This window comes from Cercospora kikuchii (assembly GCF_019650295.1).
Source record: "Cercospora kikuchii DNA, contig_00006, whole genome shotgun sequence".
In the NCBI taxonomy this organism is placed as follows: Eukaryota; Fungi; Ascomycota; class Dothideomycetes; order Mycosphaerellales; family Mycosphaerellaceae; genus Cercospora; species Cercospora kikuchii.
The window spans coordinates 1,184,424-1,201,531 of NW_025408587.1; the positions used below are offsets into that span (position 1 = coordinate 1,184,424).

At 52.5% G+C, this 17,108-nt stretch overlaps 7 protein-coding genes across 8 annotated transcripts; 3 read left to right on the top strand and 4 right to left on the bottom strand.

Moving 5' to 3' along the window:
• Nucleotides 1-395: 395 nt before the first annotated feature.
• Nucleotides 396-4,248, top strand: CKM354_000938000 (uncharacterized protein; the record flags this gene model as incomplete). 2 transcript variants are annotated; one of them, XM_044804799.1, is made up of 5 exons in its annotated part: nucleotides 396-713; nucleotides 770-2,855; nucleotides 2,979-3,016; nucleotides 3,065-3,502; nucleotides 3,553-4,248. In XM_044804799.1, 5 exons carry the CDS (start codon nucleotides 396-398, stop codon nucleotides 4,246-4,248), a joined length of 3,576 nt encoding a protein of 1,191 aa, XP_044660734.1. The 2 variants fall into 2 exon arrangements, with proteins under 2 accessions (XP_044660734.1, XP_044660735.1); XM_044804800.1 differs by lacking the exon at nucleotides 396-713 and having other exon boundaries at nucleotides 1,121-2,855.
• Nucleotides 4,249-4,286: 38 nt separating this feature from the next.
• CKM354_000938100 (uncharacterized protein) lies at nucleotides 4,287-6,192 on the bottom strand (the record flags this gene model as incomplete). Its single annotated transcript, XM_044804801.1, has 3 exons — nucleotides 4,287-5,424; nucleotides 5,480-5,922; nucleotides 5,974-6,192. 3 exons carry the CDS (start codon nucleotides 6,190-6,192, stop codon nucleotides 4,287-4,289), a joined length of 1,800 nt encoding a protein of 599 aa, XP_044660736.1.
• A 660-nt stretch (nucleotides 6,193-6,852) lies between these two features.
• Nucleotides 6,853-7,523, top strand: CKM354_000938200 (uncharacterized protein; the record flags this gene model as incomplete). The annotated part of the gene is made up of 2 exons (XM_044804802.1): nucleotides 6,853-7,022; nucleotides 7,106-7,523. 2 exons carry the CDS (start codon nucleotides 6,853-6,855, stop codon nucleotides 7,521-7,523), a joined length of 588 nt encoding a protein of 195 aa, XP_044660737.1.
• A 154-nt stretch (nucleotides 7,524-7,677) lies between these two features.
• Nucleotides 7,678-9,441, bottom strand: CKM354_000938300 (uncharacterized protein; the record flags this gene model as incomplete). The annotated part of the gene is made up of 1 exon (XM_044804803.1): nucleotides 7,678-9,441. One exon carries the CDS (start codon nucleotides 9,439-9,441, stop codon nucleotides 7,678-7,680), a length of 1,764 nt encoding a protein of 587 aa, XP_044660738.1.
• Nucleotides 9,442-9,996: 555 nt separating this feature from the next.
• CKM354_000938400 (uncharacterized protein) lies at nucleotides 9,997-11,454 on the bottom strand (the record flags this gene model as incomplete). The annotated part of the gene is made up of 1 exon (XM_044804804.1): nucleotides 9,997-11,454. The coding sequence occupies one exon, from the start codon at nucleotides 11,452-11,454 to the stop codon at nucleotides 9,997-9,999; it is 1,458 nt and encodes a 485-aa protein (XP_044660739.1).
• Nucleotides 11,455-13,223: 1,769 nt separating this feature from the next.
• Nucleotides 13,224-15,269, top strand: CKM354_000938500 (uncharacterized protein; the record flags this gene model as incomplete). The annotated part of the gene is made up of 1 exon (XM_044804805.1): nucleotides 13,224-15,269. One exon carries the CDS (start codon nucleotides 13,224-13,226, stop codon nucleotides 15,267-15,269), a length of 2,046 nt encoding a protein of 681 aa, XP_044660740.1.
• A 372-nt stretch (nucleotides 15,270-15,641) lies between these two features.
• On the bottom strand, nucleotides 15,642-16,781 carry CKM354_000938600 (uncharacterized protein; the record flags this gene model as incomplete). Its single annotated transcript, XM_044804806.1, has 1 exon — nucleotides 15,642-16,781. The coding sequence occupies one exon, from the start codon at nucleotides 16,779-16,781 to the stop codon at nucleotides 15,642-15,644; it is 1,140 nt and encodes a 379-aa protein (XP_044660741.1).
• Between the last annotated feature and the right edge of the window lie 327 nt (nucleotides 16,782-17,108).

The window sequence follows — 17,108 nt, forward strand, 5'->3', positions numbered from 1 at the left end:
TTCTTTCATGGCAAGTCGTGCCCATTAGCTCGTTACAGACTTCGCCACGTCCCACCTAGCAAGTAACAGGATGTTGCAAATGGTGGTCAAGAAGATGTCGAAGCATGTCACGCATTTCCTCAGCCGCACGAGCATGGCGCCACACCATCTCTGCAGCTGCGGATCAGCCGCAACGGGCGATGGATTCACGCCTCTTGATTCTCCTTCATGTTGTACACATCACACACGACTTTCTGACATACTGTAAGATCGGCCGCAAATCGACTTTGGCTCGTCAATCAGCTCGTGCGTTGTACATCTGGTCAGCAGCCTCGACATCCAGCCAGCTTCGGACGCGTCCGGGAAGCCGATGAGACAGCCCGACACGCCCTCAGACACAAAACTTCCAAGTAGCCATGCGCGAAGGCTATGATGATTACGACAATGATGCCGCGTGCGCCTCAGGCAATGCCGTCACGAAGCGCACCAAAGTGTCTGGCAACAAGAAACGACTTATCACTAGTACCTCGAATGCAGCAGTTGGCGCCACTCGCACACATACTGGCACTCGCGTGCATCATACCCATGAAGCCTTGCCCACGCGAACTGTGCTGAAGCCGTCGAACGCCAATGCCTTCCCGACGCGATATATTCCAACTTATCCCAAAGTCCATCGCGACCATCTCGACTTGGCGACTTTGCAGTATTACGATCTTCCCTGGGAGTATTCAAAGGCATGAAATGTGATATGAGTGGAAATGAAATCAATATCGCTGACTGCATGATACAGAATGATCCCAATTATTATGTCATTCTCCGCGAAATGGATGCACGGGAGACCGACATTTTGTTCGAACATACTAGCCGCCTACGCGCTACTCGCGAACGGCGAAGGTCCCCTGTGGTGCGAATTTATGAACGGGGCCGGCATACTTCGCGGTCCAGAAGTCCCAGACCTACCTACGTGCGGTCGAGACGATCCCGGACGAGGAGTGATACTAGATCTCGTTCTCCCAGGCGTCGTTCTTCTAGGCGGCGATCACGATCTCGCAAATCTTCTTCCGAAGGGGATGCTGAAGCCATTGATGTGGAAGCTGGGCGCGAAAGGTCCCGAAGGGAGTCTGGGGAGGGTTTCGATCGGATGCGTCGAGAGCAAGAACGTCTCGAGCGAGAGCGTCTCGAAAAGGAACTCCAGGCAGAGAGGGAACTTCTCAAAAGGGAGCAAGAAAAGACACTCCGTGAGAAAGAACTCTGGGAATATGCGCGCAAGTCTTATGTTACGCGAGAATCCGACGAGGAAGAGGATGAGAGCGTCGATGAATCATCATCGGATGTTTCAGGATCCGAGTTCGATTTCGATACCAGCTTCCTTCCCTCGATCAAGACAGACGATTCCATGGACCTTGACGCCCTTTCCGCAGGATCTGGCAATGGGAATTCAGATCACAGTCATCCTCGTGGCGAGGCACAGAGGCTCGGTCCAGTGCAAGAGAGGTACATGGTGTCAACAAAATGGCAAGGAAGCACTTTCGACGAAACCGAATTCGGAGTTGAAATTCAGGTCTTGTCCACTCCTCCCGCGAAGAAAGCTCAACCACCTATGCTTCACTGGATACATCTAGAGCGTGCAATGCCGTCCTTCGAAGAGTTCGAATCGGCTGTCCAAAAGCTACTAGTAGTACCCCAAAAGCAGAAGCGGCACGTGAATCAATTGCTCAGGAAACTGCAAAGGAACAACGAGCAGCAGCGCCAGCAAGGTCGAGAAATGAAGGCGTTTTGCGAAGCCGATGTTGATCTCGAAGAGCGCGGAGCGGAAACTCAACAGACGAGTTCAGTCTGTGCTTTAAGCATTCCGTTCTTCAGCTTAGAGAAGTCTCTTGTCGCGCAGATTGACTCTCTGTCGAGTGGCTCACCAGAACATCCTCCGCGACCGCTAGTACAGACTCATTCTCGAATGCTGAATGAAGCTCGTGAGCGTGCTCAGGCGGTCACTACACTTCCGTCCACTCCGCAAGGCCACTATTTGCATGTATCACATTTGTGGTGTCTACTCGTCAACGACGATACCCTAATCACTTGCAGCAGACCATCCTTGAGCCAGGTAGGAAAGGATCTCACATTCGTGAACGGCAGCAAAGAGAAGACTGCGCAGAACTGGATTGACCTGCGTGTTGGAGATTCACGAAGATGGCGACTTCCTGCCAGTACAGTGCACTCAGTGCCCAAGTTTCTCTCGCTGCTTAGTGAGAGTATATTGGATTTCATGTTCGAGAAATCCTTCGCCGCATTGAAATATCGTGGAAAGCCGGTTGATTACAGTGATTGGGATGGTCTCCTCGATGACAGCTTCAAGAGTGGCACAGAATTGCATGTGAAAAGAGCTTACCCGAGCTATCGTCGAACGAAGCAATTCGAGACACTCTTCAATTACAAGCATGCGATGGGCTTGTACAAGCTTCTGCAGGGCCATGGAAGCGAGGCCACTGGGAGTACAGTCTCAGAGGAGCACAACCGCTGGCTTACCAACTTGTGGCAACAGTTCCGGAACATGAAGATCTGCATGCTTAGTGCCCAAGGCTCTTCAGACGCACTGGTAGGCTTGGCTAAAGGCATGCACCAGTCGCTCTCTTCGGCGAAACACAAAGTAGCTCGCAGCAGCTACCTGAGTTGTGGGGAAGCAACACTAGAAGACATTCAAGGCTGGCTTAAGCAACAGGAGACCGCCGCTACCGAAGACAATTTGAAGCTCCTGACGAAAGCCGAACGTCTCGTCCGGCTGCACAAGATACTAATCGCAACCCTGTCCCAAGGTCTTTTCGGATTCTTCTGGCCTATGGAGTTCGACCATGTTGTTCTACGGAAGTTCTGGGGCGCACGTATGTCTCCCTCTCTTTGATTCATCATTGGCGCAACTGCATCGTCGAATCCATGTGCCCGGCAAGATTTGCAGGCGCTATGTATTCCTGGACCCCATGCTGACTTGAATGGATTGCTTCTAGTGAAAGAGCTGTTAGAAGACAAAACGTTCTATGGAAATGTGCGTCTCTCCTAGCCCATCGGTGAGACATTTGCTAACATTGCTCAGGGCATCAGCGACAGAAGGAAGGACATCGAAATGATGCAAGGATTTCTTCACGAACTTTGTGATCGTGTGTTTGAGTTTGTTCTTACCTTCGCGACTGCTTTTTCCGGCCGTGACAGCGACCTCTCGAAGCTTCCAGAGCAATTCTACCTGGCCTGGCTGCATATTCTTAGTGCATTCACAATCGCTGCAAAGGCCAAGCTCGGTAAAGGCTATTACGATAATTGGGAGGAACCGAACAACCGCTTCCGCAGCGCCAAAGAGGCGCTAGAAGAAGGTGAAAAGGCACTGGTCTTGCGTCTGCGAAGAGACAATATAGAGGATTTCGAAGTCTGCTCTTCCCGAGGAATAGTCTCACTCATGCTGGACTGTGTGACTCGAGATTTCATGAATGGCAAACCGGATGTGGCGCAGACGTATAGCGACTATTGCAGACAGCTCGTGAGTCTTGTCCTTGTTTGGGAATGCATACAACACTGACGCCTGCAAAGGAAGCAAAGATAGTTGCCGATCCACTGACGCGATCTCATCAAGAGACGCTGCGCGGACTGCAGCAAGAGATCGAAGCTGTCACCACAATCCTCAACCAGCAGCTTGATGTCTTGAATTCTTTTGAATCCAGCGTCAGAGATCTCGACTGCAACAGCCAGGTTCCTGATCTGCCTCTGCTTGGGACTTCGAGACAGGAACTGGTGTTACGTCAATGCAAAGCACACATCAGCAGCAGGTTGGACCTGTTCGAGGCTTTGCAGGGCCGCGCCGGCGAACTTGGAGAATGGCACTTGAGCGAAATTCACATCAACAAGGACCGACAAGAGGCTGCTATTTTGGTCTTCACCATCGTGACCATCATCTTCCTGCCACTCTCATTTGTAAGTTCCGTGTTTGGAATGAATACCGTGGACATTCGAGACATGGCGCAAGGACAGTGGGCATACTGGGCAGCTGCTGCGCCATTGACAATTATTGTCGTTGCTGTGAGCCTTTGGTTTGCAGATGCTTTCGACAATATCAGCTTCTGGTTCGCCCGTTCGGCGAAAAGAAATAATACTGGATATTACCAGTTGCCCGAACCTGCCACGTTGAGAACTGAAAGGGTTGAGCCGAAGACGTATCAGGATCCAAAAGTATTACTTTCTGCACCACGGAGGAGGACGACTTATCCTACCAAACACTCGTACGCCTAAGACTGGCGCTTTATGCGAATCGCTTGCTATCACAACCATCAATTGCCGCCCTGCTGCTTCTGCATTTTCTTCTCCTCCTTTCTGGCTAGCTGCTCCGCCTTATACTGTTCCTCATTCCGCCTTTGAGCTTCAAGACCAACTTCAGTCTCGGTATGCTCAGTGGTGAGCACATAACGCTTGACCAACAAGCTGAAGATGAGACCACCAGCTGCGAACACGGTGTACAATATCCACATGTTCCTGAGCGCGACCGACAATGCCTGCCGCACGAGGTACTTGGGCGCATCAGCGAGCTGGTTGATGTACGGGATGCTAGCTTCGACGGAGTGGCTCGTGAAGGGTGCAGCGGCTTCCGCTCCGAGCTCAGTAACAAGGCTTGGGACTTGTTTCTTGAACTCGTTGGTGAAGAGTGCCTGGCCAACGACCAGGGAGATCGAGACGCCGAGACCGCGAATGAAGTTGTACGCAGCAGTGCCGGCAGCAACATCGTCTTGGCGAATGTTTGTCTGCAGTGCGACTAGAAGAGCTTGGTAGTTTGGTGCTGTTCCCAGACCTGCCACGATCTGGTAGAGGACGATCTTGGCCATGTTCGAGTCTACACCAAGATCGATGAAGAGACCAATACCGAGGGTCATCAGAACGAAACCACCGACCATGAAGCCCCAGTAGTTTCCAGTGCCAGCAATGTAGCCACCAGTCATCGCCGCTCCAAGTGAGGTCGCGACAACGTTGGGCAAGAGGAGAACACCAGACATCAGCGGGCTCCTGCCTTTGACGGACTGGAAGTAGAAGGGCAAGTAGAAGTACATGCCCATCGAAGCCAGCGCGTGGAAGAACTCGGCAACCAAAGAAGCCCAGTTCGATCGAGCCTTGAACATGCGGAGAGGCAAGATAGGTAGCTTTGCGAATTTCCACTCAATGGCGACAAAGGCGGCGAAGAGCACGATGCCGAAGACGATGAGGCAGATCACAGTGGCGCTGTCCCACGGGAAGGTGATACCGCCGTAGTGAAGACCGAAGAGGAAGAGCAGCGTGCCGCCGATCATGGAGAACGTTCCGAGCCAGTCGACCGCCTTGAGACCCTCCCAGAATGGCGTGCGAGGAGTCTGCACCTTGAGAAAGAAGACGATCACAGCTATCGCGATACCGTCAAGTGGTAGATTGATCCAGAAACACCTGGTGAACCATTGTCAGCTTTCATGCTCAAGAAATGATTGATTTGCCAACACACCATCTCCATGAAGCGCCCTGTGTCAAAGCACCGCCGACCACTGGTCCCAATGCGCTAGCAATAGCCCAGACTCCGGAGACGATACCAAGGTACATGCCACGAGTGCGGACGCTGAACAAGTCGGCAATGATAACATCTACCAATGTGACCAAACCGCCACCACCGGCACCTTGAATCGCTCTGCCAGCAATGAGCATGCCGATGCTGTTTGAAAGGGCTGCGATGAGAGATCCGACGAAGAATACGATATTGGCGACGATGAGCGATGGCTTGCGGCCGAAGATATCTGACCACTTGGCCCATAGACCTGTGCCAGCGGCATGCGCGAGAAGGTAGGCCGATCCGACCCAACTGTAACTCGTTGCCGCTTGGAAGTGTTCGGCGATGACGGGCAGGGCGGTGGCAACGATGCTGGTGTCTAGAGCCGCGAGGAAGCAAGCCAGCTAACGAATGTTAGTTGCACTCCCATAGCGATCGAGTGAACGTTCACGTACCGAAAGCGCGAACATGATGATGGAGATTTCTGCCTTCGATCGGCCATCGAGCTGGCCTTGCTCTTCATCTTCTGATGATGTTGATTGTGCATTTGATGGAGCTTGTTGTTCTTCATTGCTTGTTCGCCCGCTTCCACTCTCTGACTTCTCTACCGACACGACACCGTACTCCTCTTTCATAACAGTGGAAGCGTCACTTGGCTTGTGAGTGGCTTCCATCTCGGCGACGAACACGACGAGTCGGAAATTAGTATGGCAAATGTCTTGCTACAAGTTTGGTTGGAATGAATTTCTGGAGGATCACAATGTCCACACCTGCATGGGTGGCGATGCTATATACCAGGACTACTGCGTGTTGTTTGGGACATTCTATGGTTCACAGGGTGTGCGATATGGCTGATCTCGGCGAGCGAAGTTGCAGTAGTGCGGCGCGTGGGGCTATAGCAAGAGTGATCTGCACGCCATCGCGAAGCTTAACTCGTGCTGCAGAGCGGGAGGGCGCGCCACGGACAATTCCTATTCGCGCCCTGAAAAGTCGTGCCGCTTTGCGAATTGTGCGAAGCTCCGGTTTCATCAGAAAGTCAGGCGTTGGAGTGCCGCAGATATGTACGACACTTGACTCCGTGGGGAAAGCTTGCAGGAATCAGAGCTGGGCCGCTCACAGGCAACCAATCCATAGGAAGGGCAGCTTGGCAGGGAGGACTGTCAACGCCAACCGGTTTCAGGATGAGCTCCAAAGCTTGCCGGTGATAGCGACTCTCCGGAGGTACCTACAAAGACGACACCTTCCTTCCCTCCTCTCAGCTCTCGCTTACCGGTATCTGCCATCGCTTTCCCTTTCTGAGCACCAGCCACCCACACCACTCTGCAGCATACAGTATGCCGACGAAAATCACCAAGACCAAAGCGGCTGTGAAGCCCAAGGTGTCCAAGACCGCGGCTGAAGCTGCCATCAAAGCTGTCTCCGCCACTTCGCGCACCGGACTTCCCACGCCAGATCCTCCCAAACGCGACGAGAAAATCGAGGTGCATGGAGCATGTCACTGCGGGTAAGCAAGCCACCATTCTGCACGAATGCAGCCTCGTGCAGCCAGCCGTAGTACAGACCGCAGACCCTAACGACATCTCTCAGATCCATCAAATACCAAATGACAATACCTCGTCCCTCAGCAGACAGCCCCTTCCAAGTCAACCGCTGCAACTGCAGCTTCTGCCAAAAACTCGGCATGAGCAACTACTACCTCAACGACCCCGCAACAAATTGGAAACTCCTCGAGCCTAGCAATAAATCCGAACTCGCCAAGTACCCGCCCAACGCCAAGAACGGCAGCAAATACTTTTGTCGCGACTGCGGAACTCATGTTTATCAAGAAGCTCGATATCCTATGGGCGATCAGATGGTGGATTTGTTTACGGTGAATGCTATGACGATTGATCAGCCGCAGGAGGGATTGGATTTGAGTGAGACGAAGATCAAGTATGTGGATATGTTGCATGATAATTTTATGGCGGGGACGAGGGATGTGCCGTGGCCGGGTGGATTGCCTTGATGGGAAGGTGTGGTTTTTGTATGAGTATGGATGGTTTGCTTCTTTCGTTCTTCTATTGTAACATTACAGAAGTTTGGCGGCTGCCTGTAACAACAACGTGAAAAAAGGTACAACCATCAATGGCGATAAACATCAATGCAATCAATAACAATAACTACTGAATGGTAGCCAAAATTTCCGAAACTTGTCCCTCCAGAGTTGCCAGCAACTTTCGCGCAGACTTGACTCTCCTCTTCCCACCAAACCGTTCGATTTCTTCATCACTCTTCACCTGATCAAGCAGGAACCTCAACGTCTTCACGATCGGACCAAATATAGTCAAATAACCACTCCCAGCTTCTTCCTGTTCCCTCACAATGTGCGTCTCCCTCTCGTGCACGAGCATTTTCAACCAATTCTTCCAGTCTGTCGATCTCCTCAAGAAATGACCAGCCGTGGCCATTGTTTGCTGTCCCTCTGGAAGTCGGAAAACAACATGCACAGTCCCAGGTGGCATATAAACTGCATCGCCTTTGCGAAAGACTTTGAATAGCCAGTTACCTTCGGGTTTGCCGTTTTTGGAGGTATCTGTCCATCTTTTGTGCTGTTCGATGGTGGAAGGATGACTGAGCCACGCGAAGCCCATTTCGCCTTCGTGACAGGAGATGTATGTTCCTAAGCACCAGCGGTCCCAGTGTGGGCCTGTGATGGAACCAGGATCGGAAATCATCAGCGTGCCTTCGTGTTCTCGTGCGGCTGCTGTGACTTCAAAGAGTTCGTTGAACGTGATTTCGTGACCGTTTCCATCACAGCATTGGTCGGTTTTCGTCCGCTTGGGGCAATCAGCGGGGCAGATGAGCTCGTCATTGACTTGGAGAATGATGCGGTAGATGTCGCGGAGGAGATTGCAATTCAACGATTGGGCGAAGGTGGGTAGGCATTGCTGAGCCATGGGGTTGAGGATGTCACGCAGGTTCCAGGGATAGCCTTTGTCTTGCTCTCCATTTCCGTCTGGCGAGAGGAAGTGTTCTCGCATCTTTTGGATGTTGGGTGTCCTTTCTTTGCCTTGGGAATCATGGAAGGTGTAATCTTCTAGGGGATCGAGAAACCATGTGTTTAAAGCTTGCTCGATGGGACGACTCGAAGAATCGCAGACGTCTGGTGCTCCGCCTAGGATAAATACGGGGGCATGGATGGATTTCGTTCCTTTGAGAAGGATATGGGCGTCTTCTTTGCTCAGGATATAGGCGTCTAGTTGCTTGCTCTTCATTCTTCTAGGTTGTGCCGCTGTGTATTGGATTTTATCGGAAGCAGGCAAGGTCATGGTTTCGAGGAAGGGTAACAAATTGGCGATTTCCTTTGCCCGAAAATTCCTCCTGGAGAGTTTCAGTGCTTTGAACTGCTCGATGGCTGCGAGCCTGTACGATTCGTCGGGATTTTCGTCTTGCGAGGAACTATCGCTCGAGTCGTCGTCGTCGTCGTCGCCGCCGTCATCTTCTTCGTCATCGTCGCCGTCATCGTCACCGTTGTCGTCGGGAGGGTTCGGATCACCGCCTGGACCTTCGTCGCCAGGATCGTCATCGCCTGGATCATCATCACCTGGATTTCCATCGCGTGGATCTTCACCGCCTTGGTCTCCATCGCCTGGGTCTTCAGCAGATACGTAGACATAACCCTTAGGCAGCTTCGGCCTTCGGTCCGGCCTCGAAGCTGCCTTGGCTGGCTTTCTGGAAGAAGCAGCTTGTGCCGTAGAAGCGGAAGCTTTCGTCTTCGGGGCTGCCTTGGCTCTCTTCGAAGGAGGTGCAGCAGCTTCGCTCGCAGGAGCCTTGCGCTTTCTGTTGTTGCCGGTGGGCTGCGCAGGTTGACTGGTTGCTTTCTGCTTGCTTGCAAGCGCTGCTTTTGGCTGAGCACTCGTGGTCGTCTTCGCCCTGCGAGCCATGATGGGTGATGATGCCTTACAGTTCTCATCAGGAATGCCATCTCTATTTCATATACCTGCTTGTAGGCTATTCGAGCTCCAGCGACAATAGCCTCATTTCTTCTGACAGGGGTGGAGACAATGAGATGGGTCTATGGACAATGAGATATGCGTCCGGACAATGACGGTCGAGATTCGGTGGCGCATTGCAAGACTAAATTAGCAGCTTCTTTGTTTGCTTCCATTCTCCAAAATGTCTGGTGCTGAGTCTGGATCATCTTCAGTGCAGCCCATGACAATTACACGAATATGGAGAGGTTCTAGGTGAAGGTCCTACTGCGAAGGCCGAGAGCTGACGCGCAGGCAAACACAACTCGTGCACGGGCCATCACGGACAATTGGGCGTATTGTCATCGCTTTCTTATTGTCCTCGACATTCCCGCGTCGGCCAGGTTCGTTGCCTCGGTAGACCTGTAGACTTGTTGAGTAGCGCCCAAAGTAGCAGTGCTTTCTTGAAGCTGAATGTAACGTGAAATATGGTGAAGTAAATGTTTGACAAATATCAGCATGTGCCACCTACCATCCCAAAATTTCTTTTCGTACATCCAATGCCACTCTTGCACCGTCTTCAATGGCGCCGTCAATGAAGCCTCTCCACAAGAACGACCAATCGGCGTTCGCGAAGTGAACTTTTCCTTGCCTCTTTCGCAGACCATCAAGGATCGCACGATCTGCAATCATACCTGGTCTCAACCACTCCCAAGCACCTTGTGCGTATGGATCTCTCGACCAATTGTGAAATACAACACGCTTGACGTTCATCTCTGGGGCAAAACGCTGTAGAGCACGAACAGTATCGTTGATATCTTCCTCGCCTTGCAAGTGCACGCCCTCGTACGAGCTGCCAAATGCGACAAGATGAGTATTGCCCGCTGGTGTGGTGCCATCACCAAAAGTGTAAGTGAGCTTGTCGAATGGCCGTGCAATGGTGCTGGAAAGCGAGCGAAGCTCAGGATTGGCTGCTTCCGCGTGCACTTTGGAGACTTGATTGACATGGCCTTGCTTCGAGGCGCGTAGCTTGACTGCGTCCAGAGGCGGAGAGAACTCGACATCTTTCAGCACATTCAATGGAATAGTGCAGATGACCTGCTTGGCCTGGTACTCGTTCGTGCTTGTGCGCACGAGAATTGAGTCTTCTGAGTGCTGTACCGATGTAATAGGAGCGCTGAAGATGTAATCAAGATTTCCAGTGCCTTGAGCTTCATCGAAGAATTTTCGAGCAAAATTGGATTGACCAGATCGGAGTTTGTATGTCAAGCATTGCTCCATGAACAGTTGCATGTCGTAGTTGTTCAGGGCCCACCAGCGAAGCAGCTCGCCAAAACTTGCGTCTTCCAGTTTCGCGCCACAGGTAATAGCAAGGAAGCCTTCAATAACGGCGAGCTCTGCCTCTGAGAGAGAGACTTGCTGGAGCCGATCCGCAATCGACATGTTGTCATACTTGCTCAGCTGCGCATCGATGTTCGCTGCACCTGGCATGGGAATGGTCTTTCTCCCGAACGACCCATCGACGTCCACCAGCTTACGAAGCGCAGAGTTGCTCAATTCTGCCTCCTGAGCCCGGCTATACTTTGTTGTCTGACCACCGGTATGCAACATGAACGAGTTTACACCCTTGCTCAGATCGTGACTGTTCTCCAGATCTTCTTGCAGATTGTAACGTGATATTTCTCTGTAGACATGGGGCTGATTCCAGTGGACCCAGGTGCCTCCAAGTTCGAACGGGTAATCGCCCAGGTTTGAAGACCAAGTGCGGCCTCCGATTCTGTCGCGAGCTTCAATGAGGAGGACTTTGACGCCGGAAGTGGTCAAATCGCGGGCGGCTGTAAGACCAGCATATCCTGCGCCGATGACGATGACATCGTGAGACTGCTGAGTGATGGATTTCTGGGGCTGGATGGCCCCCAGGGTTGGGAGTCCAAGTTGGAGGCCAGCTTCTGGAGTATACTGGAAGCCTTCGGCGCTTGTATTCATCTTGAACAAGGAGTCTAGAACGTTGTGGGTAGCACAGCAGTATTTGGTAACGCGGATGATGGACTTGCTCGTGGGTGCTGGACGGACTTTCCTTGGAATACTGAATGCACCATGCTTGCAGCAGGCAGGGAATTCTTATACGTGTGACATTTCATCAAGTGACGCATCACTGCAAGATCTCACCTTTCCGCTGCCCGTGAGGTGGGACTACGCATCGCAGCTTTGACCGCGTGGAGTTCGAGTCCGACTGCCATGTTGGGCAAAGTTGATAGAGTCAGGTCGGGAGAAGCCTCACGACTTTGACAAGAATGACGCTCTATCGCTTGGCGTTCACATGCGGAACGAAAGCCGCCTCTTCCGCTGGTGTTCAATCCGCTCTTCACGATTCCTTCTCCACTGCAACAACTGCTTGCCACTGCATCAACCACGCATCGCGCGGTCCTCGAGCAGGAGTCGTCATCTCAGAGCGTGGCAAGCTGCTTCCCTTTCAAGGGAGCACGCCTTGAGCTACTGTCACATAAATTCAAGAGGTCGTCCATTTTCATCACCCAGACTCATCCTTGGCGACGGCGTGGCTAGGACAGCCCGATCACTCATTCGGAGACTGCTCAGGAAATGGAATCAACCAAGATACTTGTCAACCGATGCACCTGTGCAAGAGAAATAAAAGCTTGACAGCCACGCGCTCGTGATGTGAAGTCTTGCATTGGAGGTCTCTATCCATTTTCAAGAGCTGGTCTTCGTGTTTAGCCTGCATCCGATGGCTTCGCTATCGTCCACATAATCATTCACTTCACGCCGATCTTGGTCTTTCGCAGCATCTGCAGCATCGAGCTTCAAACTCAAGAGCCGCTCCGCAAGCTTGAAGCTTGTCGTCAACAAGTCGACGGGTTCCCGGGAGGAGTTGTTTGCTTGGTGGGTTGGAGTATCGGAGGTTCGAGGTTGCGAAGGAAGGTTTGTGTCGATCTCGGACTTCGCAGAGCGAACATTTCCCCGGATCACGTGCACACGCCAAGCTTCCAATTCCAACTCTAGCTCCAGCGCGTCGTCGTCGCGTCCACTGCGCTACGCGTCTTCAACAACCACAACATCGTCATGCTCTGGGCGTACCCGTTCTTGAGCTGCCAATGCGGCCAGCGAGTTCCTTCAGTGGGTTGCTGTCCCGTCGATTGGGTCTCTGGTCGTGAAGCCGCGCCAGCACCCAGAGATGCCTTCAGGCCTGGAAGTGGATGATTCAAGGGCGTGATCATCATCTTCACAGCGTAAGTGGTTGATGGAAGGGGGAAGGTAGGTGGCGGCCTTGTCAATGAGTATAATACTGCTTTCTCCGACAGAATAACACCAAGCCTCCGACCATTTCGGAGACAGATTTCCCCACGTGATCTCTTTCACTCAACACACTCCGACACCCAGCACCCATCGGACCTTGTCTCCGGCACGCCTTGGCCACGAATGTGGGCAAAACGCATCCCGCCGTGGTCAGTCCGGAGCTGACTAACCTCACGGACCGAGTCTCGGCCAAGTCCCTTCTGTCTCCTTCCATAGACGGACAATCATGGCCTCGGAAACGTGCTGCGGGCACGAAGGATGCCTATCATGGCATGCTACATACGACGGCCAAGACTCGGACCGCAACATGAGGACGCCTCGTGGCATCTCGTGCAGCATCAACTTGCCACAACGTTCTGCATGGTGATCGCTGCCCACGTTTCAATGACTGCTCGCTGAGACTGTTGCTGGTCACACACATCCCGTTCTTCCCCCAAGGAATGCACACACGCAATGGAGGCCTCGAGATCGATGTCGATATGGAAACGTCAGGAGATCATTCAAGACTGGACCGATTCAAACGAGCCTACTATGGAGGCGTCACGGGCTGGGGAGAGGTGCTCAACTCAAGTCACCCAGCGACACCTTACAGTCATGGACTTCAAGGGACCAACCAGCCCAGAAACTACCTCTACGTGCATATCCTCATCGCATCCTTGCTGGGGCTCATGGCACTCACACTGGCCTACAGATGGCTCCACACCTACCACGCATATTACCGAAGGAAACGTACCGTCAACGGCTCGCCGGAAGTGCAGTCACGTTTCATGCACAACTTCACAATCTTCTGGCCGTGGATCAAGCGTCACGTCGTCTTCGCACCACTTTTCAAGACACGGCATAAAGAAGCGATTCGTCTCTCGGAAACTTTCGCGATTGGGGGGCTACCAACAAGATATAACGCCGTCCTACTTGTCCTCTATTTGGGAAGCAATATCGCATATTGTGTCGCGGTAGACTGGCATCACATGCCGCCAGCCGCACTCGTCGCCGAGCTACGCGGCCGCTTCGGCGTGTTGGCAGCCTGGAACCTCATCCCAACCATCCTCTTCGCCTTACGCAACAATCCTCTGATTCCGCTGCTGCGAATTTCATACGACACTTTCAACTTGTTCCATCGATGGTGTGCCCGAATCATGACGCTCGAGGCCCTCCTGCATGCCATTATGTGGGCGATCAACGCTTTTCAGAGTGGCGGATTCAAGCAAGTGCAACTTTCGCTCGCCACAAGCACGAGTTTTGCATTTGGACTATTGGCCGTTTGCGCCTTCGCCACGATCTCGTTGACCGCATTCGCGCCTTTGAGGCATGCATTCTACGAGACATTCATCGCTTCGCACAGGATACTGGTCTTGGTGGGCTTGATCGGCACCTACATCCACCTGGACAAAGCACGTCTTGAAATTGTGATGTATATTGAGTTGTGCTTCCTGCTTTGGATTCTGGAATGGGTGTTGCGCTCCCTTCGAATCATCTACTTCAACTTCGGGGTCACGAAAGCAGTGACGAGAATCAGTGTCCAGGCTCTTCCAGCAGAAGCATGTCTGGTCACTTTTCATCTAAGTCGGTCCTGGCGCTGGAAGCCTGGGTGTCATGTGCATGTCTACATGCCTACCATGTCTCTGGCTTCGAGCCACCCTTTCTCTGTAGCATGGGTAAGAGACTGCAGTGAGGATGACGAACAAAAGATGCCTGCTTCGGAAGATAAGTCGCTGGAGGAGAAGAGTCCCGTTGAATCGAGCAAAAAGCGATCATGCATGAAGCTATCAAAGTCTCTGTGCCGAAACAAGGCTGCCGAAGTGCAGACTACCAAAGACTGTGAAAACACCGCGATGGCCACTGCAATAGCGTCGACTCCAGTCATGAAAGGCGTCAATGCCAGCTCCGTCAGCCTGGTTGTGAAAGCGCGAGAAGGCTTCACGAAACATCTGTATGACAAGGCCAGTGCACAACCCGACAAGCAATTCAACACCTGGGGTGCTATCGAAGGTCCCTATGGTGGCTATCACACTCTCAGCTCCTATGGAACAGTCGTCCTCTTTGCCGGCGGTGTAGGCATAACGCATTGCATTGATTGCGTCCATTATCTGGTACGGCAGTATCGAGCAGGCACAGCAAGCGCACAGAAGATACTGCTAGTGTGGTCCGTCCGCGACTTTGAGACAATACAGTGGATCAGCAAGTGGATCATCGAGATCTGGGATCTACTGGGCGAAGACGCTAAAGGTGTCTTGCGCATTCACATGTATGTCACACAAGCGGGCGGTGTTACGCAGTACGTTCCCAGCTATGGTGAGTACATGCAAGTGTCGTGGGGACGCTGTGTGCCCAAGGAAATTGTCAGCTCAGAGCTGGAGCAAAGGATTGGTGCTGTCGGCGTAACAGTGTGTGGACCTGGAATGTTTGCGGACTGTGTCAGAGCTGCGACCAGGTCGGTCATGCAGGAAGGATGTGTTGATTTCATCGAAGAAGCCTTTACCACGTAGCATAGCGAAAATAGACTTCCGTTCCTTCTTCTGCCCCTCTTCCACAGGGTGAATATTCGACAGCGTGACACAGCCCGACATGCCGACCAGAGGATTCACGAGCACCACTGCTGAGCAAATGGCGAGATTCCGGAGTGCGCTTGCAGCCCGAGCTCTTTGTCAAGCATGTCTACGCGACAGCCAGGACTGGAAAGCATCAGGAGCACGATATTAACTCTTATCGACTGATGTCAATCATCAGCTTGATTTGTACTATGGGTACGCCTGGCTCATGCAAACTATGTCGGCTAGCCTATTAGACTCCGAAGCTCCGCCCAGAATTGCTCCAATGCATTGTGGTCTCATTCTCATGGGTATCATATTCACGGCCGATTACCACCCTCTTAGAATCTCAATGGCTTCTCCGGACACATTCCTCAGCCCTGTGTCCAAGTCTAGCTGCAACTTGGACAGAGAATGTCCCAACAGCGATGCCGAACCCCCCGAAAGCATCCCCATCTGTCCTGTCAAACCGGCGGCAGAGCTCACTAGGCTCCCCGTGGAACTATGCCTGGAACCATCTGGCACACTGTTCTCGATGAACGTGGAGCAACGCAAATTCCAGCTGTGGATGAGTCTTCGCACTGCATGCAGCTCGCTCAGTACTGCTTGTGCAGCCTCGCAGTTGCTTTGCATTGCATCTTGGCCTGGTGCCATGTCACCTTTGGCTACGCGGGAGTACCATGTGAGGAGCTTGAGGATGGCGAGGGCGATCAGTGCGAGGAGCGACTCGTTCTCTTGGGTACATGAGCAGCCAAGAATTGTTTGCAGGGATTCGAGAATGTTCTTGTTCTCCTCCAGAACTCCTTCCGGTGTGGGGGCAGCGTATACGCTCTTGCCATCCGGTGCGTTTGTTGAGCTCAGGGCGCATGCATTCGACCCGCTGGGTGATAGGTGGATGATAAATCGGAGTGCTGTCGAAAGACAATCGCTATTGTCGCCGTTCTCGGAGCATGTGAGTGGCGGCGAAGGGGCAGTAAGAAGTGGCATATCGTCGAATTTGAAGTCATTTGGATCTGTCATATCGGTGCCGACAGACCAGTCGGAGAACAGATAAGAATCATCGCCAGATGAAGCAGTGCCTGCGGACGAGCTGTTGGAAGAGAGAGTTGAGATCTTTCGTGACCGAGCAGATTCAGAACCTGATTGAGAGCTTGGTGGTGGAGGTGGGATGGAATCAGAGCCCATCATCGGGGCGACAGGTGCTCCAGACGTGGGTGGCATTAGAGTCTCAGCATTCAACGACTTCAGGATGGCCTCCCAATCTGTGTTGTTTGCACCACCTGCTGTGAAAAGATCATCGCTGAACCAGTCATTGGTGTCGTAATTATCGATGGACCAGTCCATATTCTGGTTGAGTGCATCCAAGGAATCAGCGCCAGAAGTCGAAAATTGCTGCCGTTGTACAAGATCCGAACCGGGCATGGACTTTGGATCTTGCTCCTCCATCGAACCTGCTGGCACTCTTCCCATGCGTCTCGAGCGTCGATATTCGCATGGTAGATTGCGTTTGGCGCAGCGTGCACACGTGGGTCGAGCATGGTCACACTTGACCTTGCTAGCCGCACAACGCTGGCAAGCGTCTTTGAGCTTGGGCCGCGAAGATTGCTGCTGCGATGCGGAGGTACTCATATTGAGGCTGGGTGGGTCTTCAAGGATCGAGTAATACGATGGCGATCGAAGAAGAGCCTAGACGTGTACAAGCACGATGATGAGCTTCTTTTCGCGGCCATCGAAGCATTCTTGTGCTGTGTTGCATCAGTCCTTTCCGCTGATGCCGCTGGCCGCACGCCGACCGAG